The 25,229-nt window shown below is 33.4% G+C and overlaps 1 protein-coding gene across 49 annotated transcripts in view; it reads left to right on the forward strand.

The window, feature by feature from the left end:
* The window catches only part of LOC143225498 (CUGBP Elav-like family member 2), a 424,936-nt gene that overhangs the window by 49,181 nt on the left and 350,526 nt on the right, over window positions 1-25,229 (forward strand). For 25 of the 49 annotated variants that reach the window (XR_013013877.1, XR_013013878.1, XR_013013876.1 and 22 more), the window contains one exon: window positions 16,255-16,448. The exons of the other annotated variants lie outside the window; for them this stretch is intronic. Coding sequence is in view for 21 of the 25 variants with exons in the window: in XM_076455017.1 (XP_076311132.1) it covers window positions 16,384-16,448 (65 nt within the window). In the remaining 4 variants the exon portion in view is untranslated. The remainder of the gene's footprint in view (window positions 1-16,254; window positions 16,449-25,229) is intronic. 49 annotated transcript variants of the gene reach the window in all.

Genomic DNA, 25,229 nt, shown 5'->3' on the forward strand with positions numbered 1-25,229 from the left:
TGGTCTTTACGTTTTATGACTGTGTTGTATTGAGCTTCTTGTCAACCTGCCAAACTCTGTGTAAGTAACTGGTAGTTAGAGAGACATGGGGGCACGTGGTAACTTAGTCGCGGAATTCGCTTTGAGGACTTTATGTATGAGTGAAGTCTTACAGGCTTCCGTCATTAGATTCCAACTCCTGGCATTACTCTTTCTCGAAATAACACCTTGAGAGACTTAACATGACGTGTATGAGCAATAATTGGTAATTATGAAAATATATTGACGATATACACTGTTTACGTTCTAAAATTAAACCACATACAAAATTAAAGCGGCGTGTGTTTAAAAACAAATTTAAATGTGTGTTGGGCCAAGTTAAATTCCTTACATAAGCTTACGATTTACTGTAAACAGTTTCCATCAAGGAATATTTGTTCATGAAAATCTATTTGAAGAAGTTGACTTTAATATATATAATTTCAACTGTTGCAATGAATTATAAACTTGGTGTAATTTGGAATGGGATTAATTTTGATTTTAACTTAATTGCTTCTCAGTTTGGTCATCTTCATACCCGATTGTATTAATTGTTCAAAACATAGTTGTATTAAATAGTTATTGGAAGCTTGCAATGTACTTAATGAAAAAAATTACATCAAGAGTGTAAAAGAACTTAAGATAATGTTACGTCAATGGTTGTATGACGTAGGGTGAACTTTTAGAAATAACAAAAACAAGATTAAGCTTCCTTAAGAATTCACGAGAAATTATAACATTATTATTGCGATTTATTTTGGGAGAAAATATGTAAACTGTTTGTGTGTTTACTTAAGGCAAGAAACCTTTTTTTTTGTTCTTTTTGAGAAATAGAAACCAACGTCTTTAAAAAGAATGTTTTATGATAAGTCTGACGTATTTTTAAGCGATCCTGATGAGTAATAAAATCGAATCAGATGTGTAAGTGCGCACTGCTTTTGGTATTACTGCCGTACAAAAATATAATAAAAATGGGAAAAAGTTCTAATAAATTAATTTAAGCTTGCCTAAAATAATATAAAGTGCCACAGCTGTTGAGAATTATCTCTTGTTCTGTCTTTGATCTTCTTATTTTTTATATTTCTTTTGGCCAGGCGAAGTTTAAGTTGTATCGGAGGGTACACTGTTTTTGTCCCGTTAGTGGTGGGTGTTGTTTTAGTTTACATGATCAAAATTAAGGACTGCTAGCGCAAATACTCCTTGTGTAGTCTTGGGCAAATATCCCAAGCAAACAAAAGTAAATTGCAGCACGGCTTCTTGATGTTAAAATTACTTATGCTCGAAGTTTCTGAGTAATAGAGTGGAATATGGTGCACTGCAGTTTTTGTTATTACTGTATGCAAGTGTGTACGCATATGTTAATATTAGAAAAACAACAATTTTTCTAAACCTGTAAAGCGTGTTTGTTGTTTTGAGTTCGTATATACAGAGTCTGCTTTAAGCCCTAATACACGTGCAATGTGTCAAAATTGTTGCTATTGTAGCGTGTGTAAATAGTATTCATGTTTAGGATTAGTCATTAACACTACCGGTTGGTTACTTTAAAATCTTCATGAAATTTTTCATACCATCAAATATCTCACCGTTTATACTTCTAGTGGTAAATGTTTCTGCTACCTTCTGTTTAACTTGGTAGTATATACATTCGTTGTTCTTTTATGCTATGTTTTGAAGGCAGTGCGATGCAAGAAACTAGAAACCTGTCAGTATAATTTTATTTATTAGGGAGTTAATTTCACTATAACATACGTCATTGGAGATAGTTATACGGCTTATATAGGAGTTGTCCATATATTTCTCAGTAATTTTTTTCCATATTTTTGTTATATGAAGTTTTGATGGTCGAAACGGCTGTGTAGGAAATTTAATGACTAATTAAGATGAAAAGGTGTACACTAACTAAGACATGTAGTTGATTTCTAATCAAATCGGTATTACTTAATTGTGATCATACAACTAAATGAGTTATTTGAATAATTATATATTTAATGGCTCTCGAGTTCCTATATTGTATCTTTTTTTTTTGTGCCAGTCATGAGTGAAAAATCCATATGGTTATGAATTTGGTATGTGAATAAAAAATACTATACAGTGAGTGAATCCGAAGTTGTGCTTTAAAAAAGTCGATACCAAGCTCTTTTCGATATTTTAAGATATATAAATCTTACTTGGATAACATTTTTCGTCATCGATCGACCAGGCCTGATACATGCCAGAGTAGCCAGTCGATCGTAACAGGGGACTTGTTATCCAAAAGCAAATGTTTTTTATTTTAAAAACACTTTTGTTACTTAATTTGTGGCTTACAATTAGTTAACAGTTGTAGTAATTGTACCACAAAATATATAATTTAGTGAAATGGGTAATGAAGTAATGTATTTCATTAAATATTACTAGTGGAATAAAATTTTAAGATCAGCATTTGAATTGGTGCATCGTTTTATTATATACATTATGAAATTCATGAGCTGATTGTGTAAATATGTAAAACAACTTGGTAGTTTTGGACGTTGTATTTATGGGAATGCATAATCACTGAAACGATTTTGCATGTTGATTTATAATAGCATGTACATGTTTTTTCTTTGCGTGAAACAAGTCTTAACGAAACACTTCACAAGGTATATCCTTAGTGTGAGAACTTCAGAACGATAGTTAACTGATTATTCAGTAAACATTGGTGTATTATAGTGATGGGTTTTGTTTGTTCCAGTGATTATTACAGTACTTGAAGTAGTTTACATAAATGGAAAATTGAATATATTTTTACACGACAAAAAATGACATTCTTGCACATTACAGAATGCAAAATATTTATAAAGCGAAGGTGTATAGATGCTCGTGTTCATACTGTTAGTTATTTTGGGTATTCGCGTTCACGTCAATTGATGTAAACATCTCAGAAGAAATAATCACATCTATTTCGATAAACCTAAGTCGCTAATTTCACCTATTTAGACATTTAAAGTACATCAAATGGGGTAAATTTTAGAAATAGTGTTCCATCGGGCACACTCAACAGCTCGGTTTGTAAACTCGTTCTGCCCAAGTGTTGCGAGTTCTCGAGTTCAAAAGTTTCATAGTTGAACTTATTATCATTTCTTCAATATTTTATTTTGAAATGTATAAATTCAATTGATTCTTGAGTGATCGTCATGGCTGATGACGAGTTATTTGATTTTCCTCCTAGCGGAAAAGGATTGCATGGAAACATTTTGGATTAAGATATGAGAAGATGGGTAGAGGGAAATACTTGCTGTAAACAATTTTATTTGGAGCATTGTTATACTTTGTTAACACTAGCGTCTGACCTGAACATATATACATTACAGGAAAAGACAAGTTTAAACTGACTAGGTCTGAAACTGCATGCCAGCGAACTGTGAGATGCTCAGTGATTATAAAAATTTACAGGGAAAATGAAAGAAGAATCTGTCACATTGATCTTTGTTAAAGTGAAACTATTTATTTTTAATATGAAACTGTATATTATTAAAGTTACGTATTTTACTTGAATTAACTTGTGTAGAACTGATAAAACCAGTAAACTAGTTTTTTTCATTTTGGAACGGATGAAGTGAAAACAGTATCAACGGCCAAAGACAATATTGGTAATTATAAGAATGTACGAGTGCATTCAAGTAAATGAGTTATTTGAATAAACCTAAGTTTATTATAAACTTGATTATATTTTTACACGACAAAAAATGACATTCTTGCACATTACAGAATGCAAAATATTTATAAAGCGAAGATGTATAGATGCTCGTGTTCATACTGTTAGTTATTTTGAGTTTTTTGAAAACTACTGAAATAGTAACACTCTGTATTTGCATGTTTAAGTCTCAATTTTTGTTTTGAGGGAGAACACGATTTGTGTTCGAATCCGTGTACAACCAAACATGGCGTAGGGGCGTTATATAATGACATTCAATCTGCTTTTCGTTGGTAAAAATGTATCCTAAGAGTTGGTAGTGGGTGGTGATGACTAGCTGCATTCCCTCTTGTCCTTTGTTGCTCAATCAGGGATGGCTGGCGCGGATAGCTCTCGTGTAGCTTTACGCGAAATTCAGAAGAAATAATTCCCGTGTTAGAGAAGGAACATCTCTAATGGAAGTGCAAATTATTATGAAACTGTAAAGAGAAATAGTATATTTGCACCAAATATGTTGGTGAATGATGCATGGACATTGCCCTGATAGGGGCCTGAGTAAATGCGGTTTACTCTGGTCCTCATGTAGTGTTTATTAATACATTAAACAGTTTAGATAAACAAAGAGAAGGAAGGAGGAAGAGGTCAAGTGCACCTGACCCTCCTTGGTATATATAAATACTCAAGCAACGAAAGAGAGAGAGAGAGAAACAAGGAACAAAGTCTGTGAAAGCAGGGTTCTGTATTTGCTATATTCCAAAAGTTTGTGGAACAAAGTGCGATTGAAGCAACTAAAATGGTTATTCGCCATAACCGTGGAGCTAGAACATTGCATTTTGAAAACAAACAAAGAAGCATGGAAAGAGTAATAATTAGAACTTTCTCGCCTTCAGTAACTAAATTTCTGCTTGCCAACAAACATGCTTTTCAACAGGAATGTGTTCGCCAATTTTAACGAAATTGAAGATAGCACTTCAAGGTGTAAATAACTAAGACACTAAGATTAATAAGGTCGTTTAGAATTTATACGCATGATATAAATAAAGATGGTAGTGTAACATTCGTTTCTTAGGTACACTACTTGAATGCATGTTTAAGTCTCTTATGCATCGCTGTCAGTAAAAAGTAGTCAAATCTTTACTGTTTTTATGGTAGCGAAAGAAGTAAACAGGAAGCTGTGGCTAAACACAACCCTGGTTTCAGGAGAAGACACAGACATGCCCTGTAATTGCCATATATTGATTTTGATTCTGACTTGATTAGTGATAAACATATGAAAACAGAAGATCGATTTGTTTGAGGGAGATACGGGTGGATGTGATTGGTTTCAGGAAGTTTTTAATTACCGAAGTTGATGAAAGGAAAAGAGTAATTGACTGTGCCAAATTAGAGACATCTAAACCAAGATGTTCTGATAATAGATGCTAGTGGACTTCGTGTGGAAATGTATAGATTTATAGTTTTATAGTAGGGGTATCAGAACTGCATGCTGGTACTGGATGTTTACCTAGGAAATATTAAAGTATACAGCGTACTTCAACTGGTTATACGGTTAGTATTGCTGGGCAACGTAGTAGAATCAAACGAACAACAGCAACAACAACAAAAAGCTTAAGTCTCAATATGCTGATAAACTTTTGTACTTAAATGTTAAGATTAGTGGTGATTGTTTTCTTCCTGCAAGATTCACAAATTGTCGTTCCATAACTTGCGATGTATACAAGTTAAGAACACTTTTTTTTTTTTTTATCAAGTCAATGAACTCGTTAAAGCTATCGTTCAGGTTATATTTTGTATTGTTATTTGTTTCAAACGATATTGTTTAATAGTTAAACTTGTATTTCATACGAAATATTTATAGAAGAAATTTAATTTTGATGTATGGAACGCTATCTAGCAGGTAGACTGATATCAAAAAAGATCCTTGGTTTAATTATTCATTGTTCAATGATTTAAAAAATCCCTTTTTATTAAGCCCAAGTCAGTAACCGTACTGTGATTTGTTAATGAGGGTGAATGACTAATAAAAAGTACAGTCTGAGGTCGGGATGATAAATGGATATGGTGATATTATGAAATATACCTCATTAAAAACATGCGTTTGAAAACTGGAATAACTTACTGGCTCATTTTAAACAAAACGAGGAATTTTTTTTTCATGAATTACTTTTGTTATGTAAGGTATCTTGTTCCTACTTTTTTCTGCTTATCAAGTGTCATGAGGTTATTGGTAACAATAGTCATCAGACATGTGAGCGGTGAACAGATGAAATGCGCTGTGTTATGTATCAAAATATAAAATTTTTGAGAACTCGTTATTCCAACTCGTTATTAAAGGAGAATGTTATTCCAACCATGTCTGTAATATTCAGTGCCGCCATTTCTTTCGTTTAATACCAAGGTTCAACAGGTCGACTGGGACAATGACATACAGTTGTGTGTATATATGTATATAATAAATGTTCGTGAACATTGAGTGTTATCATATGAATGTGATTAAGCACATGCATCATTAATTGGTACCAGTTTTATTTGAGTCAATTATAGATCGCGATTTTAGGGTAAAAATCAATTAAATAACATTCTTTGAATTAACATTTTACTATTTTCAAGAATGGTTGATTCAACAGTTCAACTTTTACAGTTTCTGTGACTCATTAGTGTAATCAAGTATTATTACTTTGTGTTGTTGTTTTTTTTGGTAAAAGTGCATGTGTAACGTGTATGCATAGTAGTTATGTAAAATGATCATGTCGTAAAAACTACTTGGACTAGAAGAACTAAATTTCACCAGAGGCACATTGAAAATCGTAAATTTTATCCAGGAAACGATCTTACACAGTGTGTGCATCTCCAAACCTATCGCAAAAGATCTGTGTGCCTAACATTATTCTCAGTCAGCTTATTAGAGCTGCCTCTGAAGAAGCTATTGCAAGCGCTGTCTCTCCTGGACAGCGTATATTGATCATTTTCATACTCCGCATACTGACATACACTTTATTCAAATCACTCTTCTTAAAAGATGAGAAATAAAACAACGCTAATTTACGAATTAGGTATGCAGTATAATGTGGCTTAAAAAACTGTACCACGGCTAATCTTTTTCGAATTAAACTTGAATAGCTTATTCTTAATGTTTCTCTCGTGGAATTGTGTTCTTCTGAAGGACGTATTTTTATGATATACGCATAATTTTATTTTTATAACCATGCTGTTATATACATGTTGCATCTAATTTCTTTTAGTAGTAAGAAGAAAGGTTTCGGATGTTTTAAATATTTTTTTGTTATTCAGATCGTAATATGAATTGTGGCTAATAATTGCTTGGGAATCTTCATTTATTTCGCCTGGGGAATGAATCATGCTTAAGATTTTGTTTTGTGAAAGCGTGCGTATATTGTAAGAGGTCCATCAACTGATCAAGGTAATAACGTTTCATATATTTTTAAATTATATGCGTACAAACTTTGTCTTGAATACAGAAAAGGATCACTTGTACTCATGGTTACACGTATGGCAGGCCTGCAGCTGTTAAAAAAGTGATGGCAACTCGTATATGCAAATTTTCATTCAAAATAAGTTTAAAATTCACCGAACTTTACAACAAACGAGTTCGTGTTATTTGGAGAAAAATAATTCGTTCTTTCTTTCATTAGAATCGTAAACTAATTGGTATGTTTACAATTTCTGAAAAAATGGGCTTTGGGATATATTTTAACAGAAATGATTAAGTGTATTAAAAATTCAAGTGTAAATCATTCATAATATTATATTAGAACATAGTGTGTATAACTTCATATCTTAGTCGACTATCTTGTAAGTGTAAAATTAGTTTAGCGACTCCAGTTTCATGTTTTGTCCTGCTCTGCACAGTAAAATTGATGGATCTCTTTGTATTTTCCTTACATCAAGTAAACCCACTGTTGATACAGATATATTTTAATGATGTACGAACTATTTAGTTGTAGCTTTCGCTATTCGATACTTGATATAAACAGAAGAATCGACTTTGATACTTTCATATTTTTTGTTACTCTCAAATTTAAATTATGAGAGTCGTACTTTAAAATGAAAAGTGTTTAAAGAGACATTTTGTAGTTTTTCTATCAACTTAAGCTAATTAACAACAAGAAGAAAAGAGAAACAGGTTATTTATATTCCTACTTATTTGTGTAATTGAATACAATGACACCAACATATCTCTTTTGTCACAATAACAACTTACCTTTATCTCGTTGTGTATGCAGGTGATTACAGTGAAAGTGGTAGTACTGCATAGATGAATACACCGAATCCGGTAGAATAGCACTTTCGTGTGTGTATGTGTTCGTGTAACTGAGTATTATATGACCAGTGTTATGTCGTACCTCCTTGTGTATCTGTGGCTGAATACACTGATTTAGGTAGCAAGCATTTATTACTGTGTGCCTGTACACAATGAAACCGACAATGATCCTGTATTCCAATTACATGCTTAGTTGAATTGTGAAACCATTTCGTATTTACTTAGTACGTATGTTACAACCAGTAATGGCGTGTTCTCACGTGCGACGGCATACGAGAAACCTGATTTTGTTTTCACGTTTTTGCGTCCATTTTTCCTTATATTTTAAGAACAAAGTTTTACTGTATGTCTATAGGAAAATAACTTTAAAGGGAGTTGCTACTCTGGAGGAAAAAGAAACTAAGTAGCAAAGCTATACTGTGAGGAATCCCAGGGCGTGTTCCATCGGTTTTTTTTAATGACAAAATTTTTTTCCATATTAATGATATTAGATACTGTTTTTACACCTTTTAATTTTTTTTTTGTAAATCCTCTTTCCAGGCTACTATGTGTTATTCCACAAATCACCCTGACTTCTATTAGGTTGTCCAGAAATAAATGTTTTTCAACTGTGAAGTTTGGAAAAGTATAAAGCAGTGTTGTAAAACATACTTTAAAATCAAAATAAGCGCCATTTGTTTGAACACACTTTTTGACAACGTGTAACGATGATGTTTATGCACATGCTGTAGAAATAAGTTTCTATGGCCAATGAACTCCCTTGTTAACTTCTTTTGCAGCTGCCTGGTTTTGAAAGCATTTATTGTTCAAACAGTTGTCAAAGTACTTGTAAACATGAAAATCTGTAAAGGTCTGGGGAATAAGGTGGATGAGGCAAAACCTCTATTCCCAACTCGTATCATTTTTCGAAGCGTCATTCTTGACAGGTCTCATAACGCCGATTTTGTTGATCTTCAGTCAGCTCATGCGGAACCCACTTATCTAACTTTTTCGTCTTTCCAATCGCATTCGGGTGCATGGTAATGCTTGATTTGCTTGTGCTTAACTTTTCTTCAAGCTCACGTACTGTTGTGAGAGGGTATGTCTCAACTGTTTCCCTTAATGTGTTTTCATTTAAGGATGGCTTCCTTCTACGACCTTTGTGGTCTTAAATACTTTTATTTTCATGTCGAAACCTTTGTAACCAACGTTGAACTGTACGTCCAGTAACAGATCCTAGTTAATGTTCCGTGTAGCTTCGGTAAATTTTCGTTCAAGTTTGAAGTCGTAGAGGAAAATTAGGCGAAAGTCATTCTTATCCATGCTGTCTTGGGGGTTGCAAAACTTACTCTATTCTGAATAGAGTTGAAAGAGCAGATAGTTAAGACACCTTGTAAGCGACAAACGTTGGATTAAACCAAACAACGATAAGTTACTCCATATTTAGCTTCTAAATATCATTGTGAGAATTCCCGACATTTATTTATGGGGACAATCTAATATTTATTGTACTCGGCTTGCTGCACATTATCTACTCACATGGTTCTAACTGGTTTCGGAATATCTGTGTGTATCATTTGTTAGCTCGTGATGCGCCGACGGATTTCGGGCACCTTACCACTTCAAATCACTTTTAGCAACCACAAAGTTAAAATAATGTGGGAATTACTTTCTTTTCAGCTAGTAAAAATACCCAAGAAATTCAGTTCAAATTAAGAGAAAACGGATTGGGTAGTTTTTTTGCTTTTTTAACAAGAGTTCCTCCAGCTGGTTGGTGAAGGGCCTGTTACAGATTTGGGTTTAAATTTGTATACGTGGCGTGTTAAGGATTTCTTTTTTTAGGGTATATAGTTGTGATGTTGCAAATACATATAAGCTAAATACTTTGAATTGTTGCATATTTAAATAAAACGTAAAATAAAACATTTTTGTAATTCATTAGTATTATATTCATCAATTGTGTTTTTTAGGTTCCAGAAGTCAAGTAAATCTTTGTTACTATTAAGCTAGTTATAGTTATATTCCAGAAAGTGAACTTAAAGTTACATATCAGTAGTACTTTTACCACTGAAGTGCTTTATCACAGTCGTTGCGAGCCTCAAAAAAAAGTGTGTGTGAGGGTGGGGTGGTGGAGATAATTCTTTTAAAAAAAAACAAATATCTAAACTGCTCGTATAAAATAAATGAACCTTATCAAATATTTATTGAACACCTGTTTAAATTCTGTTGCACTCGGGACTGATTGCGTTACGTTATCAATGGCCTTGGTCAGTGGTGAAATTTGAACGGGTATTTATCGATTATTTCAGTGTTACTAAATGTCGTAAAACTCCAGTTGTATTGTTCATGTATTTGTTTACTGATAATAGATGACCCTCGAATGCTTAGTGTTTATTGTGCTATTTAAGAAGTTTCGTTTTTGCATAATGCTTACAAATCATGCATCAACGTTCTTGGTATTATACACTTTTACTTAATGATTGGCTTCTTTGTTGATAAGCTTTGTATCATGAATATCATGAAAAGTATGTGATATATCATTGATTAAAGTATACCGAAAGTACTATAACTCGCAAGACAAAACAAATCGGCAAACACATTTACGAATGAACTTTTAGCCCAAAAGTCTACGTAGTGATATTTCACCGTATAATAGTTTTAGCAAACCGCTTTAACTACGCAAACGATTAAAAAACGTGTTCCAATTTTGCTGTGCTTAAGAAACGTAGCTGGAAGCGGCGAGAAATTAAGATAAAGAATAAGTAGTTTTAGTTTAAAGAAAATGATTTTATGAACCGTAAGTATATTAAGTCCGAATTAAAAAAACAACACCAAAAGCCTAGCGGTTTGAAAACTAAGAAATTGTTTTTGGTAAACACTGTATTGTGCAGTCCTTCAAAGTCATTAAACTTTATTTTATAAACTGAAACATTTTTTGCAGTTAATTTAGCGAAATGTTTATTCACAGTTAATAATATAATGAGTTGCAGCAGTAATTAATCTGAATTATGTTACCACCAAGTAAGGCCTGGCATGGCCAGGTGGGTTAAGGCGTTCAACTCGCAATCTGAGGGTCGCGAGTTCAAATCCTCGTTCCACCAAACATGCTCGCCTTTTCATCCGTGGGAGCATTATAATGTTACGGTCAATCCCACTATTAGTTGGTAAAAGAGTAGCCCAACAGCTGCCGGTCGGTGGTGATGACTAACTGCCTTCCCTTTAGCCTTACACTGCTAAATTAGGGACGGCTAGCGCAGATAGCCCTTGAGTAGCTTTGCGCGAAATTAAAAAAAAAACAACAAACCATTAAGTAAACTTACGTTTCCAAATCTACCCTTCCCCAAATTCAGCAATTTCCATCGGTTGTACCACACTTATTTCTAGTTTAATTTAAACTGATGTAAATAGAGGAAGAGAAGTGTTCCTACAATAAAATGAAGTAGCAAAAACATCATGCATTTAGAATATATACGTAACATATATATACAAAAAAACAAAAGAGGGGGTGTCACTGGGTGGGTCAGTGGTAACTATGGATTTTAAACTGTAATCTGGGGTCAGATTCTTCCCCTTTAGACATTGCGCAGATGGCCCATTGTATAACTTTGCAATAAATAACAACTAAGAAAATGAGTTAATGAAATGGTAATATATGAAGTGAGTACAATAGCATTATAAAAGTATAGATAAATAAAATGTGGATTATTTAAAGTTGTAAAGTGAGACTAACAGAGCAGTGTAATGCGTACGAAGACCGAAGAGAATGCGTTCCAAATACTGAAACTTTTATCACGTCACGTGTATTGCACATGAAATACTCATTTTTTTATGTTCTAATTGAGTGCTTGAAGCATTCTTCATGTGAAATTCGTGAAAAAATAACTCTTAAATAATCAGCAGCAAAACGTGGAAAATGTGCTTTGAAAAGGCACGTAAGTTTTTAGTTTCTCTTAATATATTTAATTTGCTTAGGTTTATATTTATTATAAAATATTTTAAAACATTGCATTAAATACAGACTTTCAGTTGGTGAAATCCAGTGTATGACTGAACAAAATGTCGAACGATATGATTCAAAGAACTTGTGGTTTTGTATGAATTCTTACTTTGTTGGTGTCTAACAAACTTCTGACGATAAGATTATGCAGATAATGTATAGAAACCGATTTTATGAGGCTGTTGATTTTGGGCGTGATAACAGGTCTATGCGTTTCGTTTAATCTAGAACCGCTTTAATTCATATATTAGTCGTTTGGATCTATGAACCTTTTAATTTTTTATACACTATAAATATACTCTGTATGGTTTTAAATACTCTTTGGTGATTTGGAAATTAGTAGTGGAGTTTTTTTATATTTTTATATGGTTTTATATGGCTTTGGAGCCAGGGAAGTTGCCCGAATCCATCACTTGCGAGCAAAGCAAGTAACCGCTTGTACTCACGTAAAAACAAATAAATAACAAAAGAATAGCAAATATCTGTCCATATCAAGGAGTTTTCAAGCAAACGTTTTTCTTTTTATGGTGAAATCGAAGACGTAAATAGGAAGAAAATTGTGGAATTGAAGCTGTAAATTAAATTGATGCTCAAAACATGCTCTGACATATTCACAGTTAACCTGGTAATTACGGTACTCGTCTCGCAATCTGCTTTCGCGGGATCGAAACGTTTTCTCAAACGTAATGATTTTTTCAGTCGTGAGGACTTTGTAATGTGACAATGCAACTGTTCTTCGGTAAAAGGTAGTCCAAAAGTTGGCGGTACGTAATACTAGCTAGCAATTTTGCAATTTTCCACGTCAAAATGAGGAACAGCTAGGGTAGATAGCTTCTTTCAATAACCATGCGCAATTAAACTAAGAAACAAAATAGTTTTGTTGTTCTGAAGTACAGTTGATTCATTAGGTCCTTGAGAAATGGGTGTGTGATACTCTTTTAATGTTTTTAGAATTTAAAACATTGCACAGATAACTGCCCGACACCCGGTCCATACTCCCAAAGTACTCACGTGTTTCACCAGTAGCAGTTATTTCCACTATTTCGTGTACATCAGGAGGACAGTAACGATATTAAAGAGTTTGTGAATTGTGTTTCCATCAGTAATACACCACAACATTCACATTTTTTGCACTTACCGCGCTCGATACCGTTGATATCTGGCGCCATTTTACTTTGGACAATGAATGGGGAGAACTCCGTCATACACTGTTGGCATTCCAACAGATCCGTTCATTGCACACTGTACAAAGAGTCTGAAAGTGAAACATTCTCGATGGTTGTTATCCCCACTTTTTTAATTCCTAGGAGTTAGTTGAAAAATTACCCTTTTCAGTGAGATTGCTAAATCGTTAAGGAAACAAAAAATACCCCATTTCTACTCAAATTCTGACATGCCTGTTTATCATACCACCGAGTGAATGACGGATCCAAAGAGAATTGTATCCTATCTTCCTTTATACAGGCTTTGCACTTTATTTTTTTCGTGTTTTTAAATGTATTTTTCGCCCTCTGTTAAGAAAATCGAGTTAACGTTTTTACACATTTCATTTTGATCTTATAAAAGCTAATTGTATTTGTGGATTATATTACAATGTTTATTTTCATCATTGGGATTACCTTTTTGTGAAAGACAGAGAAGTGATCGTTTAACGAAAATGGATTAGAGAAATTTGTATACAAAATTAACAGTTGTGTTACTGTTAAAAAACAAACTTCAATTGACAGGACTGGACCTGACTAACTTAAACGTATATAAATTTGACGAATTGATTAAAACATCATAAACATAAATTATTGCTGTGTTATACCGATTTAGACCTGGTTGATTTTGTACAAGTTTGTATATGACAAAATGAATGTGGTGAAGTGGACCAACAGGTCTTTATATGACAGTATAAAAGACGATCCATTAACAACAATGACGATTGTATGGTATATTTTGACGTGACTGGAAAGGAATAATTAAGCCACATGCTTTAAAAAAATTTTGTTAAACTAGGCTTGATTAAAATTTGTTAACTACTTAAGACTTAACATGGCAACTAAACTAAAACAGAACTACTTAATGAGACGTAACGAAATAGTCTTAATAATTAAAACTCTTCTGATTAATTAGTTAAAGCTGCTTCTTAAAATTCGTAACTTGTTCTCAACGGCTTTATAAAACACTCATCTGTAATAGAGATATTACGCACTAGACAAATGAATCTAGATTTTGATTAATTTGATATGCAGAGAACTCTTGTTGTGTTGAAGGTTTGTTTTTCCTAAACAGAATTACTCTGTGTGTACTGTAAATATGATACACTAGGTGTTTTCTGTGTAATAATACCATCTTTTCATATGAATACATCATCATTTAACAAATATCACATTTTGTGTGTACTGTTTGCACCACCAGTAGCCCAGCGGCTAGCTTCTAAGCTTATAACGTTAAAATTTTGTATACAGTCCTTGCTATTGGTACAGAGCTGACAACCCTTTACGAACGTTTGCATTTTTGAAAAAAATCAATACTTTTCAGTATAATTACAACTGTTACGATCGCCTACAGCATTACAACGTGTCTGGTGCATGGGCTTTTCATGTGTAGATGTGATTGTATAACACAGTTTACGTGCGTCGAATTCGAACTAAAATTGAAAATAGTATTTTTAACAATGAGTGATGTCGAGAAAACCCACTTGTAGAGAAATATATATGTAAAAACGGCTCGTTTGGGTTGAGAAAATATTTTACGTAGAGGAGCGAACAACGTTTCGACCTTCTTCGGTCATCGTCAGGCTTACATACAAAAAAAAAAAGCTCAGTATTTTTAACAGTTTAAGGTTTAAAACTTTGCCAGCATCTGAGATTTTCTTCGTGTACATACTTTTTTAGTTTATTTTTTACCATCTACACCAATAGAACTTTCTTTTTAGTAACACGCATTCTGCGTAACCATATTTAATCTGTGTGTAATAATTCAAAAATTGTCTTTTAAGATAATTAAGCTGTGCGTGCACTAGAAGAGTAACTGTCAATGTCTTAATGCAAATGGCGGATGTTAAAAAAGAAAGTGCTGATGAGTGGCCGCATCTCTTCTGGTCAATAGTTCAAAATTAGGGACTTCAGTAGATAACCTTGGCTGGCTTGTCACAAATTACTACATATCATCCAACCCGGTATACGTAATAATTACTTTGGTTTATGTATATCTCAGTACAGTACACGTAACAAGTGCTTCTCATTATTGGTAATATTGTATGCAACAACAAACCTCTACATCGGGAATTAACTGAAGTAACAACTAAGATTTTGAACGCTTATTAATTAATCACGTTGTTACTAATTAATTATCTGTATGTTTCCAGACGGTAACTACATTAGCCATTGTTTGTACTTGTCTATATCCTCTCGGTCAGTTTCAATTTCCACAGTACTGATTCTGATTAAAGTATTATCGCAATTGTTATCAGTATACTCAACTGAAGATAAAAAAACGTTGTGTGAGGTAACATCTCGAGAAACAGTTTATTTAACTGCACTAGACAATATATTAAAAAACATTTACTAACATTTGTAGTTGTTTTAGTTACAGTACATATTTTGCCTTTGTGTTTTTTTATGTTTGTCTAGTAAAAAAGTGGCTGGGTGAAGTGTTTTAGCGTGTGTGTTTGTGTGTGTGTATGTGTAAAATTCAGTTAGTTAAGCTAGTCGCCGTACATGACCACAAGTAAATGGTTTTTGGTAAACGATGCGAGTACTTTTAACGTTATGTGATTTTTTTACCAAAGTTATTCAGACTAGATATAGAAACTGAACTCTTTTTTTTTTTTATATTGCGTTAATGTAGTCTTGCAACAGATGCTACTGGTTCGCTGTTTAGCCAGAACTGGGAGAAATGTTGAGAGGCCCTGTACAAACATAGTGTGGCAGGAGTTACCTCATACGTAAATCGACTTAACGAAGCGTATCTAGTGTTTAGTCAGCTTCAGATGCTCATTAATGCTCCTCGTATTTCCCTAATCCAGAGTGGGATTTTTCGTGTATGTGTGTGTTGAAGGTCCACTATTTTAGAAATTTTAAACGCCAGGAAGGTACAGTGAAATAGGGTGTTTAAGCTATCTTATCAGTGTCTGTATAGGGAGTGAACAGTGAACTTTGCCTTTTACTAGGAAATGTTGATAAGTAACGCACTTAGGCCAGCACCATTATCTCTGTACTAGTTTCTATTTGAGAGTAAATAATCAGGAACTACGAGAGTTGTCTACTTGTAAGCCGCCATTTTTAGGGCAGGACAAGGCGAGATTGCCAATACTGACGTCTTATAACTTTCCAGAGGCAGATATTCTGTTGCAGAGAGACAGACAGACAGACAGACAGATCACCCAATTCTGTGTGTGTGTGTGTGTACCCCACATCCCTTGCTGTAGTCCCTCTAGCTGTTTCTGCATGCTGGGAGTGTGTCATGACTGACCAGGTGTTAGCCAAAATGGAGGCCTTAGCCGACCGAATTCAGCCATCAGAGTCACGGTACGTTCTTTTGATCTATCTACTGTACTGTTTCTAGCGTGGAGTAGGGATAGTGTGACCAAGTCTTAACGAAAAATCGTTGGGGAATAAGTATTGTATGTGCACATGGTGAACGTTGATTGGTTGACATAGTTTTTACAGCACTTTTCCATCATCTCAACGAGTCACGTTTCACATCAGCTAAGCCTTATTATAGTTACCGAAAAGAGAGCACGTGTAGAGGCATAATTGGCTCTATTTGACGTCATGACAGTCTTGTTTGACGACATACAAACTTTGTTTTCGGGAATTGAACGTTTGCTTGTAAACGTTGCAGCTGGCAGTAACTGGTTTTTGCTTTAAGGGTTTTATGTGCTCTGTTTAAATGTAGAAAACAATATTAGGTGTAAGTGTATTACACAGGTTGGTACGTTCTCTGTGCTTTCATTAGATAGGGTTGAAACTGTTTTCTCCGAGAAACTAAATTGAATGTCTATACATTGAATTTATATCTGTAAGATTCACTTTGTTTTGGTTGATGTAAATGTCGAGTGCAATGTATAAAGTACGTCATATGTTTTTGTAGTTGGACGCAACTCACTTCAACATTACACACACATTAAATTGATATATTTTACAACGTTGCTTTCCTGTGCCAATTTCGAATTAGTTTTCTTTCGTTTTCTTAGTAGACAGTGATATTTTTGAGGATACTTACGAATTAAACATGATTGTCTGAATGACCAGACTGTTTTTTAAGCATTAACGCGATATCAACACTGATTGCTGTTTAATGTTTATTGCGCTAGACAGTAAAAAATTAAACATTTGTTTTAAAAAATCATCACCTTTGTCTGCTTTCACTGTGTGTGTATTTACGTATAATATTCAAGAACTGTTATGTGTTTGGTTTGACATGGGTTATTTTACTTTTACATGTTTATTTTTAGAGTAAAGCTGAAATACAGCGTAGTGATTTTATTTTGATTCGAAACTTTAAAATATTGTTTCAAGTATTTTTCCTTATTTTTATTACTTAACTGAGCTGAGCTTATAGGTCAGTTGATTATAATATAAGTCCGAAAAAGTTTTGTGATCATGATTGTATTAACAAGTTAAAGAATGTGATTTTACCGGAAGTACAAAATAATTTCCTAAATTTACCCCTTTTAAGATATATTTAAAAAAAATCAGTAACTTGCCTTTGGCGGTAAATGTTTGATATTAATAATTTTCATGATAAATTAAAATATTCTGAGTATTTCCGTTAAATTTTTATTTTTATTACTATTATTATTAGATATAAATTGCAACGACGCCTGTGAGTAACCAGAGATTTATAGTCCAGTTAATCTTGTTTGCCATGCTTAAATAATTGGCATTATACTATTTTTCAGGAATAATGTTCTTATTATGAACATTGTATTTACAGATCAAATAAAGTAAATCAAAAAGTTTTACCAACAAGTGCAGGAACGTTGAGGATTTCTAAAGCCGGCTTTTATTTTGAGGTACATTTCAAAACAGTATTTATATGGTACCTTTGCTCTATCTGATGCGTATAATTGCGTTTTTTTAATGTTTATTATATCGAGGCAATCGATTTATATTTTATATGCATCATTATTCTATCTATTTAATAACATTAATACCAGATATCAGTTATTGTTACGACTGTTGCCTAGATACTTACCTATATCAGTTATCGCCCAGTGTATTGTTGCCTGGTGTAAGTATAAAATCTGATACCTACCAGTTTGAATGGTTTGTGTTTAATGTTATTACGCGTTTTTTGAATATATTTAGCACCTTAATGGATTTTATAACATATACTCTTAAAATATAAAAACGGTTTTTATTTATTTAGGAAAAAATCCGACAAATGCTCAAATTTAGGTCTGTAAACTATTCAGAGACTACATATAGTTTCTTTAATGTTAGCACCTGAGGGAGATTATGAGGAGAATTCTATGCATTGGTTAAAAAAAAGGAAAACAATTTTATATAGATGTTTAGTTTGAAAATAAAGACAATTACGTCTCTGTTACGTGAGTTCTTCTGAAGTAACTTCTACTTACTACATTATCATGACGTAAGTAGTACTGTAAAGATCTCGTTTGTTTCTGAAATCATACCGCTTGTGAAAACAGTAAAACATTGTGCTATTAGTAGATTGTTAATAATTTTTTTCTTCATAATAAGATAAAATATGGAAAGCTATTATAAGCGTGAATAGTTTTAACGTGCTTTTATAAAATTTACTTATTGTTCGTTTTTAACGACCAAGACAAACTTAATACTTGTTACGTATACTCCAGGATAAAATACACGAATGAATAGTAAGTTAATGTTTTCGAAACAAAGAGTAATTTTTAACTTAATACAGATATTGCAGGAATTTGTCTGCATGGGTGCTATGTATTAAAAACAGACCGTTTTTTTAATGTACGAAAACGTGAGTCCTGATATTGGAAAACATTAGACCTTTTTTTAAATTAGATATGGAACTTTGAAGATAATTGTATTGGAGCCTCGGATTTGGAAGGTAGTCAAACCTTTCTTTGATGCTTTTAGCTCGCAGTACTTTATGCAAGTGAATACTTACTATTTACTCAATTTTTGGATTTCCTGACTGATGTTTTATTAAAGTGTGTGTGTATATTGTTGATGCAACAGTGGTTATTTATTTAGTGTATATTTCAATGATCCTTGCTCAAACAAAAATTTCAAAATGAAAAAAAATTTTTTTGAACTCTTGTCGTAAATGTGGGTATTACGCTTTTTGAAATAAACATGGCGAATTAAAGGTTTGTTTCTGAAGGTCTAAAGTACACCAGTTGTAAGAGCTGTCATGAAATGTTAATTTACAGTTACGACAAAGTACCCCTGCATCGTGAGTAGTTTTTTCCTCATAACTTAAAAAGTATCACGATTAGGATAATGAAAGTATAGTATATTTTAAATATTATACTAACACACATCTACATAAATTTTTATGTAAATTGAACAACAAATAAACTGTATAAACAAATAACCAAACATAGGAGGGGCAGAAAGTGTTCGTGCGTCTACTTTAACGGTCAGTTGTGTAGCCTTTCAGATGAATTACTTGGCGCAATCTCTCCTCATAGCCCTCCATGATCGTTTGATAGTACTCGACAGGTATTTTCTCCCATTCTTCTTTACATAAGGCCTCCAACTCTTGCAAGGTTTTCAGATGACGCTGATGAACCCTGGTCTTCAACTCATGCCAAACGTTGTCAATTGGGTTGAGATCGGGTGACTGCGATGGTCACTACAGAACGCTTATATGGTTCCTCTACAATAAGGGTTGCACATAGTTCGATGTGTGCTTCGGGTCATTGTCGTGCTGGAAGATCCAACGACGCCCAAGCCGCAAGTTCCGAGCATCATTCTTGATATAAGTGCCTAACATATCAGCGTACTCTTCTTTTTTTCATGATTCCGTTGACACGGCGAAGGCTGCCTGCACCAGAAGACCTGAAGGAACCCCATAGCATGATCGAGCCACCTCCGTGTTTGACTGTAGGGACGGTGTTCTTTGAAAGATTTTGTTCCCCCTTCTTACGGAAAATATTGCGAACTTTATTGTGGCCAAAAAGCTCGATTTTATTCTCGTCTGACCAAAGAATACTCTTCCAATAGGTAAATGGTTTATCGACATGCTTTCTTGCATACTTCAATCATGCTTTTAAATGAACAGGCTTTAAATACGGAGTTCTACGAGAACGGCATGCTTTGAACCTAGAAGAGCGTAACATGTTCGTAACTGTAGAGGTGATTACTTCAACCCCAGTTTCCTTTACCAGTTTCTGTATGCCATTACATGTTGAACGAGGGTTCCTACTAACTTCTCTGAGAACCTTCCTCTCGGTTCTCTCTGGAATTTTGGTGGGGCGTTCGGAACGAGGAAGGTGAGAAGTTGATCCTGTAAGCTTAAACTTGGCAAATATGCTTTGAACAGTAGATTTCGGCACATTAAGTTGTGTAGCAATACCAAAAAAAAAAGACACACGAAACTTGTATTTTACAATAATTCGGTTTTTTAAATCACTGGACAGTTGTTTCCTGTTCGCCATGATGACCAAGCAGATAATGATGGAGACGGCACTAAATTGCCGGAAGTACATTTTTTGCTGGCTAAATTCCAATAATTATGAACCAAGTGTCTAGTTCTGGAATGGTATAATGTAGTTTATTTGCCAAACTAAACAAAATTTTTACGGGAACATTAGATTTTTCACACGTTCTGAAATGTACGAACACTTTCTGCTTCTTCTATTTTTAGTTTTGTTTATAAACAGTATTTGTCATTAAGTTTACTTAAAAATTTGTGTAAATATGTGTTAGTATAATATTTCTAAAATATTCTGCTTCTATTAACCTAATCGTGAGACTTTTCAAGTTATGAACAAAAAACCACTCGGGTCGCAGGGGTACGAACACTTTCTGTCGTAACTGTAGATATAGAATTTTACGGAATTTTATCAAGTAAGAGATATGTAGTTTAGTTAATTTCTTGAAGAAAAAGCTATACGTATTTGTCCAGAAAAATAAATACTTTCAATTATAATATTTATCGAAGATATTTACTTCTCTAAGAGCGCATATGTTTGAAAAGGAAGTAAAAGATTTTAGTAAAAGTTTAATAACTACACTTTCACAGATAAGACTTTTGGCTTCCATGCACAAAACGGATTAATAATACGTTTCCGTGGTGCTTCAGCAATAATTTAGAATGTAATACGTAATAAAATTTGTAAGATAATGAGGATGTCTAGGTATAAGCTGGTTCTGGCTTATTCTTTTTTTCTACAGATCAGCATTTTAAGATTGTTTTTTGTATACACGTAAGAAACATTCTTTCGTTTAACAGTAAGTCCAGTTTAATTTTTGAAGTCCGTGCTGGGTGTTAGTTCTTACAGAACAGTAGAACGGTTTTACGTTTCAGCACCAGTATGCTGTCTAAACGTTTTTTTAGAAGTCTGGTTTTATAAGCAATTCCTCTCTCGTCTAACGCTACTTGAGATTCCTTGTTAGCATAGGCTTTCAACCGGGACGAACAGCTACAGTGATGGTAATTTTGTCTTTATGTATAAACAATAAAGTCAAGGACTGTAAAACGTGGGCTATTAGCATATTCGGGTTTGACCTACACTGGAAATGCAAGACAAAGACTGTTTGTTCACAATATTGTGTTAGCGTTGTGAACAAACTGGGAAACCATGGTAATAGTGACGAAAAGATTGGAAGATACTTTGTTGCTCTGTGTTTCTAAAGTATTAACTGGTATATTAAATGGGATTTCAACAATAATTTATTGAAAATTGTTAGTATAATAGTCGTTACATTATTGTTTACAAAACGTTCGTTACGGTTACAGTCAAATAAATGTTTTGATACTTCTATTAACATTATTTTCAGGATACATAGAAATGAAGGGAAACCAAGCAATTTAAAGGCACTTCTGTTAAACATATTTAACGTAGCCGATATAAATTATGAATAGTGGCAATTTAGGTATAACAGTTTAGCATTAATAATGTTTATGAATCCACTAGGCTTTAAAAAAATAGCCATTATAATCGTTTGCGCAAGTACATTCTTTTTCAAGACTTCTTTTTCAAGGTCTCTTTAATAGTTTCGGTTTAAACAAGATTATAATCTTGATATACAAATTTGTGATCTGTACGAAGGGATATTGTTGTGTTTACCTAAATATAGGTTTCAATTCAGTCAATAATTAAATTCCTTATTGATACTTGTTGAGTTTGAGGCTTTCATAGGTAAGTTTAATTCAGTGTTTTATAATTTTTTGTTTTTAAATTCGTGGTTCTTTCGATGTGTGTGTCAATTTACTCACTGTTAAGCCTTTGGGCTCGATGGGTTCACGCCTACCGCTGCTTCTTAAAATATCAAAAACTGCTTAAAATACAAAGGGTTATTCTGAAGTCACGCATTATATGGAAGCGCACGTAGAATGATGAACTGTAGTTTAACAAATGTTTCATGTGCTTCTAGTGGACTGCAAAGCACAGATATAAATCTTCGGCCTACCTCTTTCCATGCACTCACATCCGTAGCCTGTACTTTGCTGTCGGTGTACAACACATACAGTGTATGAAATGCTGCACTTTACAGCTATCCTCGTATATCTATCCATCTCTGTGTTGGGTATGATGCTTTACTAAATGATCCCGTATTTTCATGCAAAGCAAAGTAACATATCGTGTATGCTATTTATTTTATTAAGTTGTATTATTCTAGAAGACTAAGGTTTTCTTAAAACGTTATACTGCTTAGGTGTATGTTTCTCTGTATTCTTCAACATCGAGTACTACATACTGTACTTATGGATATTAGTATTTATTTTAGAAGTATATTTGAATTTCGATATTTTTTATTGTTTTTAATATTGCTCCCCCGAGCAGTTCTTTGGAAACTTGTACAGATTAGCTTTCTTTTTATCCCTTTAATTTAATCTCCTACTAGTTAAAAACTTAAATAAACAACTTTTTTGTTTTCTTTGCCGTAATAGACCACACGTTTAAGATCTCATGTATGAAATAATTATATCAACGGCCCAGCATGGTCAGGTGGTTAGTGTTCGACTCGTAATCTGAGGGTCGCAGGTTTGAACCCCAGTCACACCAAACATTGTCGCCCTTTCAGCCATGGGGCATTATAATGTTATGGTGAATTTCATTATTCATTGGTAAAAGAGTAGTCCAAGAGTTGGCGGTGGGTGGTGATGGCTAGCTGCTTTCCCTCTATTCTTACACTGTTAAATTAGGGACGGCTAGCAGAGATAGCCCTCGTATAGTATTCGCGAAATTAAAAAACAATTATATCAACCTTTGCTTATTTTAAAACACTTTAGTGCGTGTTTGTGCCATGATGAGATTCTCATCAATAATTTCTATCTTTGCTATGTTAGAGATTTACGAGTTTTCGATTTTATAGTTACGACAAACTCGTGACTTGAGTATATCTATTATAATGGATGGTACTGGTACCAGGTGCCTACTTATAATTATATTTGTACATCGTTACTGTTTAAATTGTGTAGATATTGGTTCTTCAGAATGAGTGAAAAACAGTTGTCAGGTAAAGGGTTCGTGCATGGAACACTTCTTTAAAATGACATTGTTGTACAGATTTAATTTACGAACAGGAGACAAAGACGAATTGGACACTGTTCTACAAGTTATGGAAGTGTTATTGAACTTTTGGGATATTCTTTCCATAGGAAAAATCCCCCACCTCCCAACAAAATTAATGATAAAATTAGAAAGTACCAACAGAATTTGATATGTAGGTAAAATTGAGCTGTTTAAAGTTTGAGATTTAGATTTTACTCTTGTTTTTATGTGAACAGTGTAACTTAAGGTTTTCACCTGATTTAATCAAATTTGGTACGAAGGTTGTGCCTACTAAGGAACAATATTAATTTGTGGTGAGTTAAGGTAATGCTGTTATAATGGTATGAATTTGATATTTTGAAAAATGACCCAAACACTAGATACTAGATGATCTTAACACTTTTAGCTACATTTGTTTTAGGACAAGTAATTGAATTGTTTGGTTTATATTTTAGTTTGATTACTAGGAAAGTAAAAACAAAAAACATTGTGGAGTATGAGTGTGTACTCTGTTATCTGATTACAACTAATGATTTTGTTTGTGTTATAGCTCTTGGAAAATGTTTCTGTAGCTACATTTTATCAGTGCGAAAAAGGAGTATGAGAAAAATGAATGTTGGTTTTGTTTTGAATTAATCGCGAACTAGTGTATCAAATTGTGTAGTACTTGGATTTCTGATCATATTAGTTTTTACTTCCATTTGATATATTAAAAATTGTATTGAGAAGCTTTATTAAATCAGCCGCAATAAAAAAAGAGAAAAGAAAAAGTAAAAAAGAAAAAGGCACAGCTAGTGAAGACAACTTTCGAGTATCTACGCGAAAATTCAATAAAGAAGCAAAACTAATATATTTTTAGACTAGACGTTTTATATTGAAATAATTTTAAGTATGCAAAGGAATGAAAATTGAGGTAGATTTTTTGTGAACAGTATTTTCAGTCAGTCCATTACAGAATTTAAAACAATAATAATGTATCAAATCAACCTTCTGAGTCACAGCATGTATATAATAAACAATGATACTAAGTTTTTTTATATTTTTTGTGAAGTTACGGGCTAGCGCTCTTCGTCAGATTATATACAATTTACAAAAACCAAAAATATTTTTAAAAAATTGGGGATTGTTCATCTATTACTTAATTTTATTTTCATCGTGTATGGGGTTTTTAACGACTGTTTTTTTCTTTTTCAAAAATACTTACCTCAAGGCTGAATTGAATATCTGTCTTTCGCTAACTTCAGACGCGCGTACTAATTCGTAGAATACCGAATTTAACGAGAGTTACGCAGTATGCACTGATTTATATGTGGATGCATACTTGGGCGGATTAGTAAGTGTAGTTCTTAGTATGTAACTTATTCGCTAACATAGTCTGTACTATTATATCTTCCATTAGTTTTTTTTTTTTTTTTGCGAATCCTTTTTCAATTCGGTTCTTACGATTTTCGATAAGTTCGTGTAGCTTTCATAAAATGACACCAATGGGCTTAGGGGGTCGCAAACCTCTTAAAATGTCTCGTTTATCCGCGTTATAATTATGAATCGTTTTAGGGTACTTTTACTTATTGATATTCCATTTATATTTTACTATATCAGGTATATCATTTCTTTACTGTTTGTGTTGTTATCCAATATA

Source organism: Tachypleus tridentatus, chromosome 9, assembly GCF_004210375.1.
Source record: "Tachypleus tridentatus isolate NWPU-2018 chromosome 9, ASM421037v1, whole genome shotgun sequence".
Classification (NCBI taxonomy): domain Eukaryota; kingdom Metazoa; phylum Arthropoda; class Merostomata; order Xiphosura; family Limulidae; genus Tachypleus; species Tachypleus tridentatus.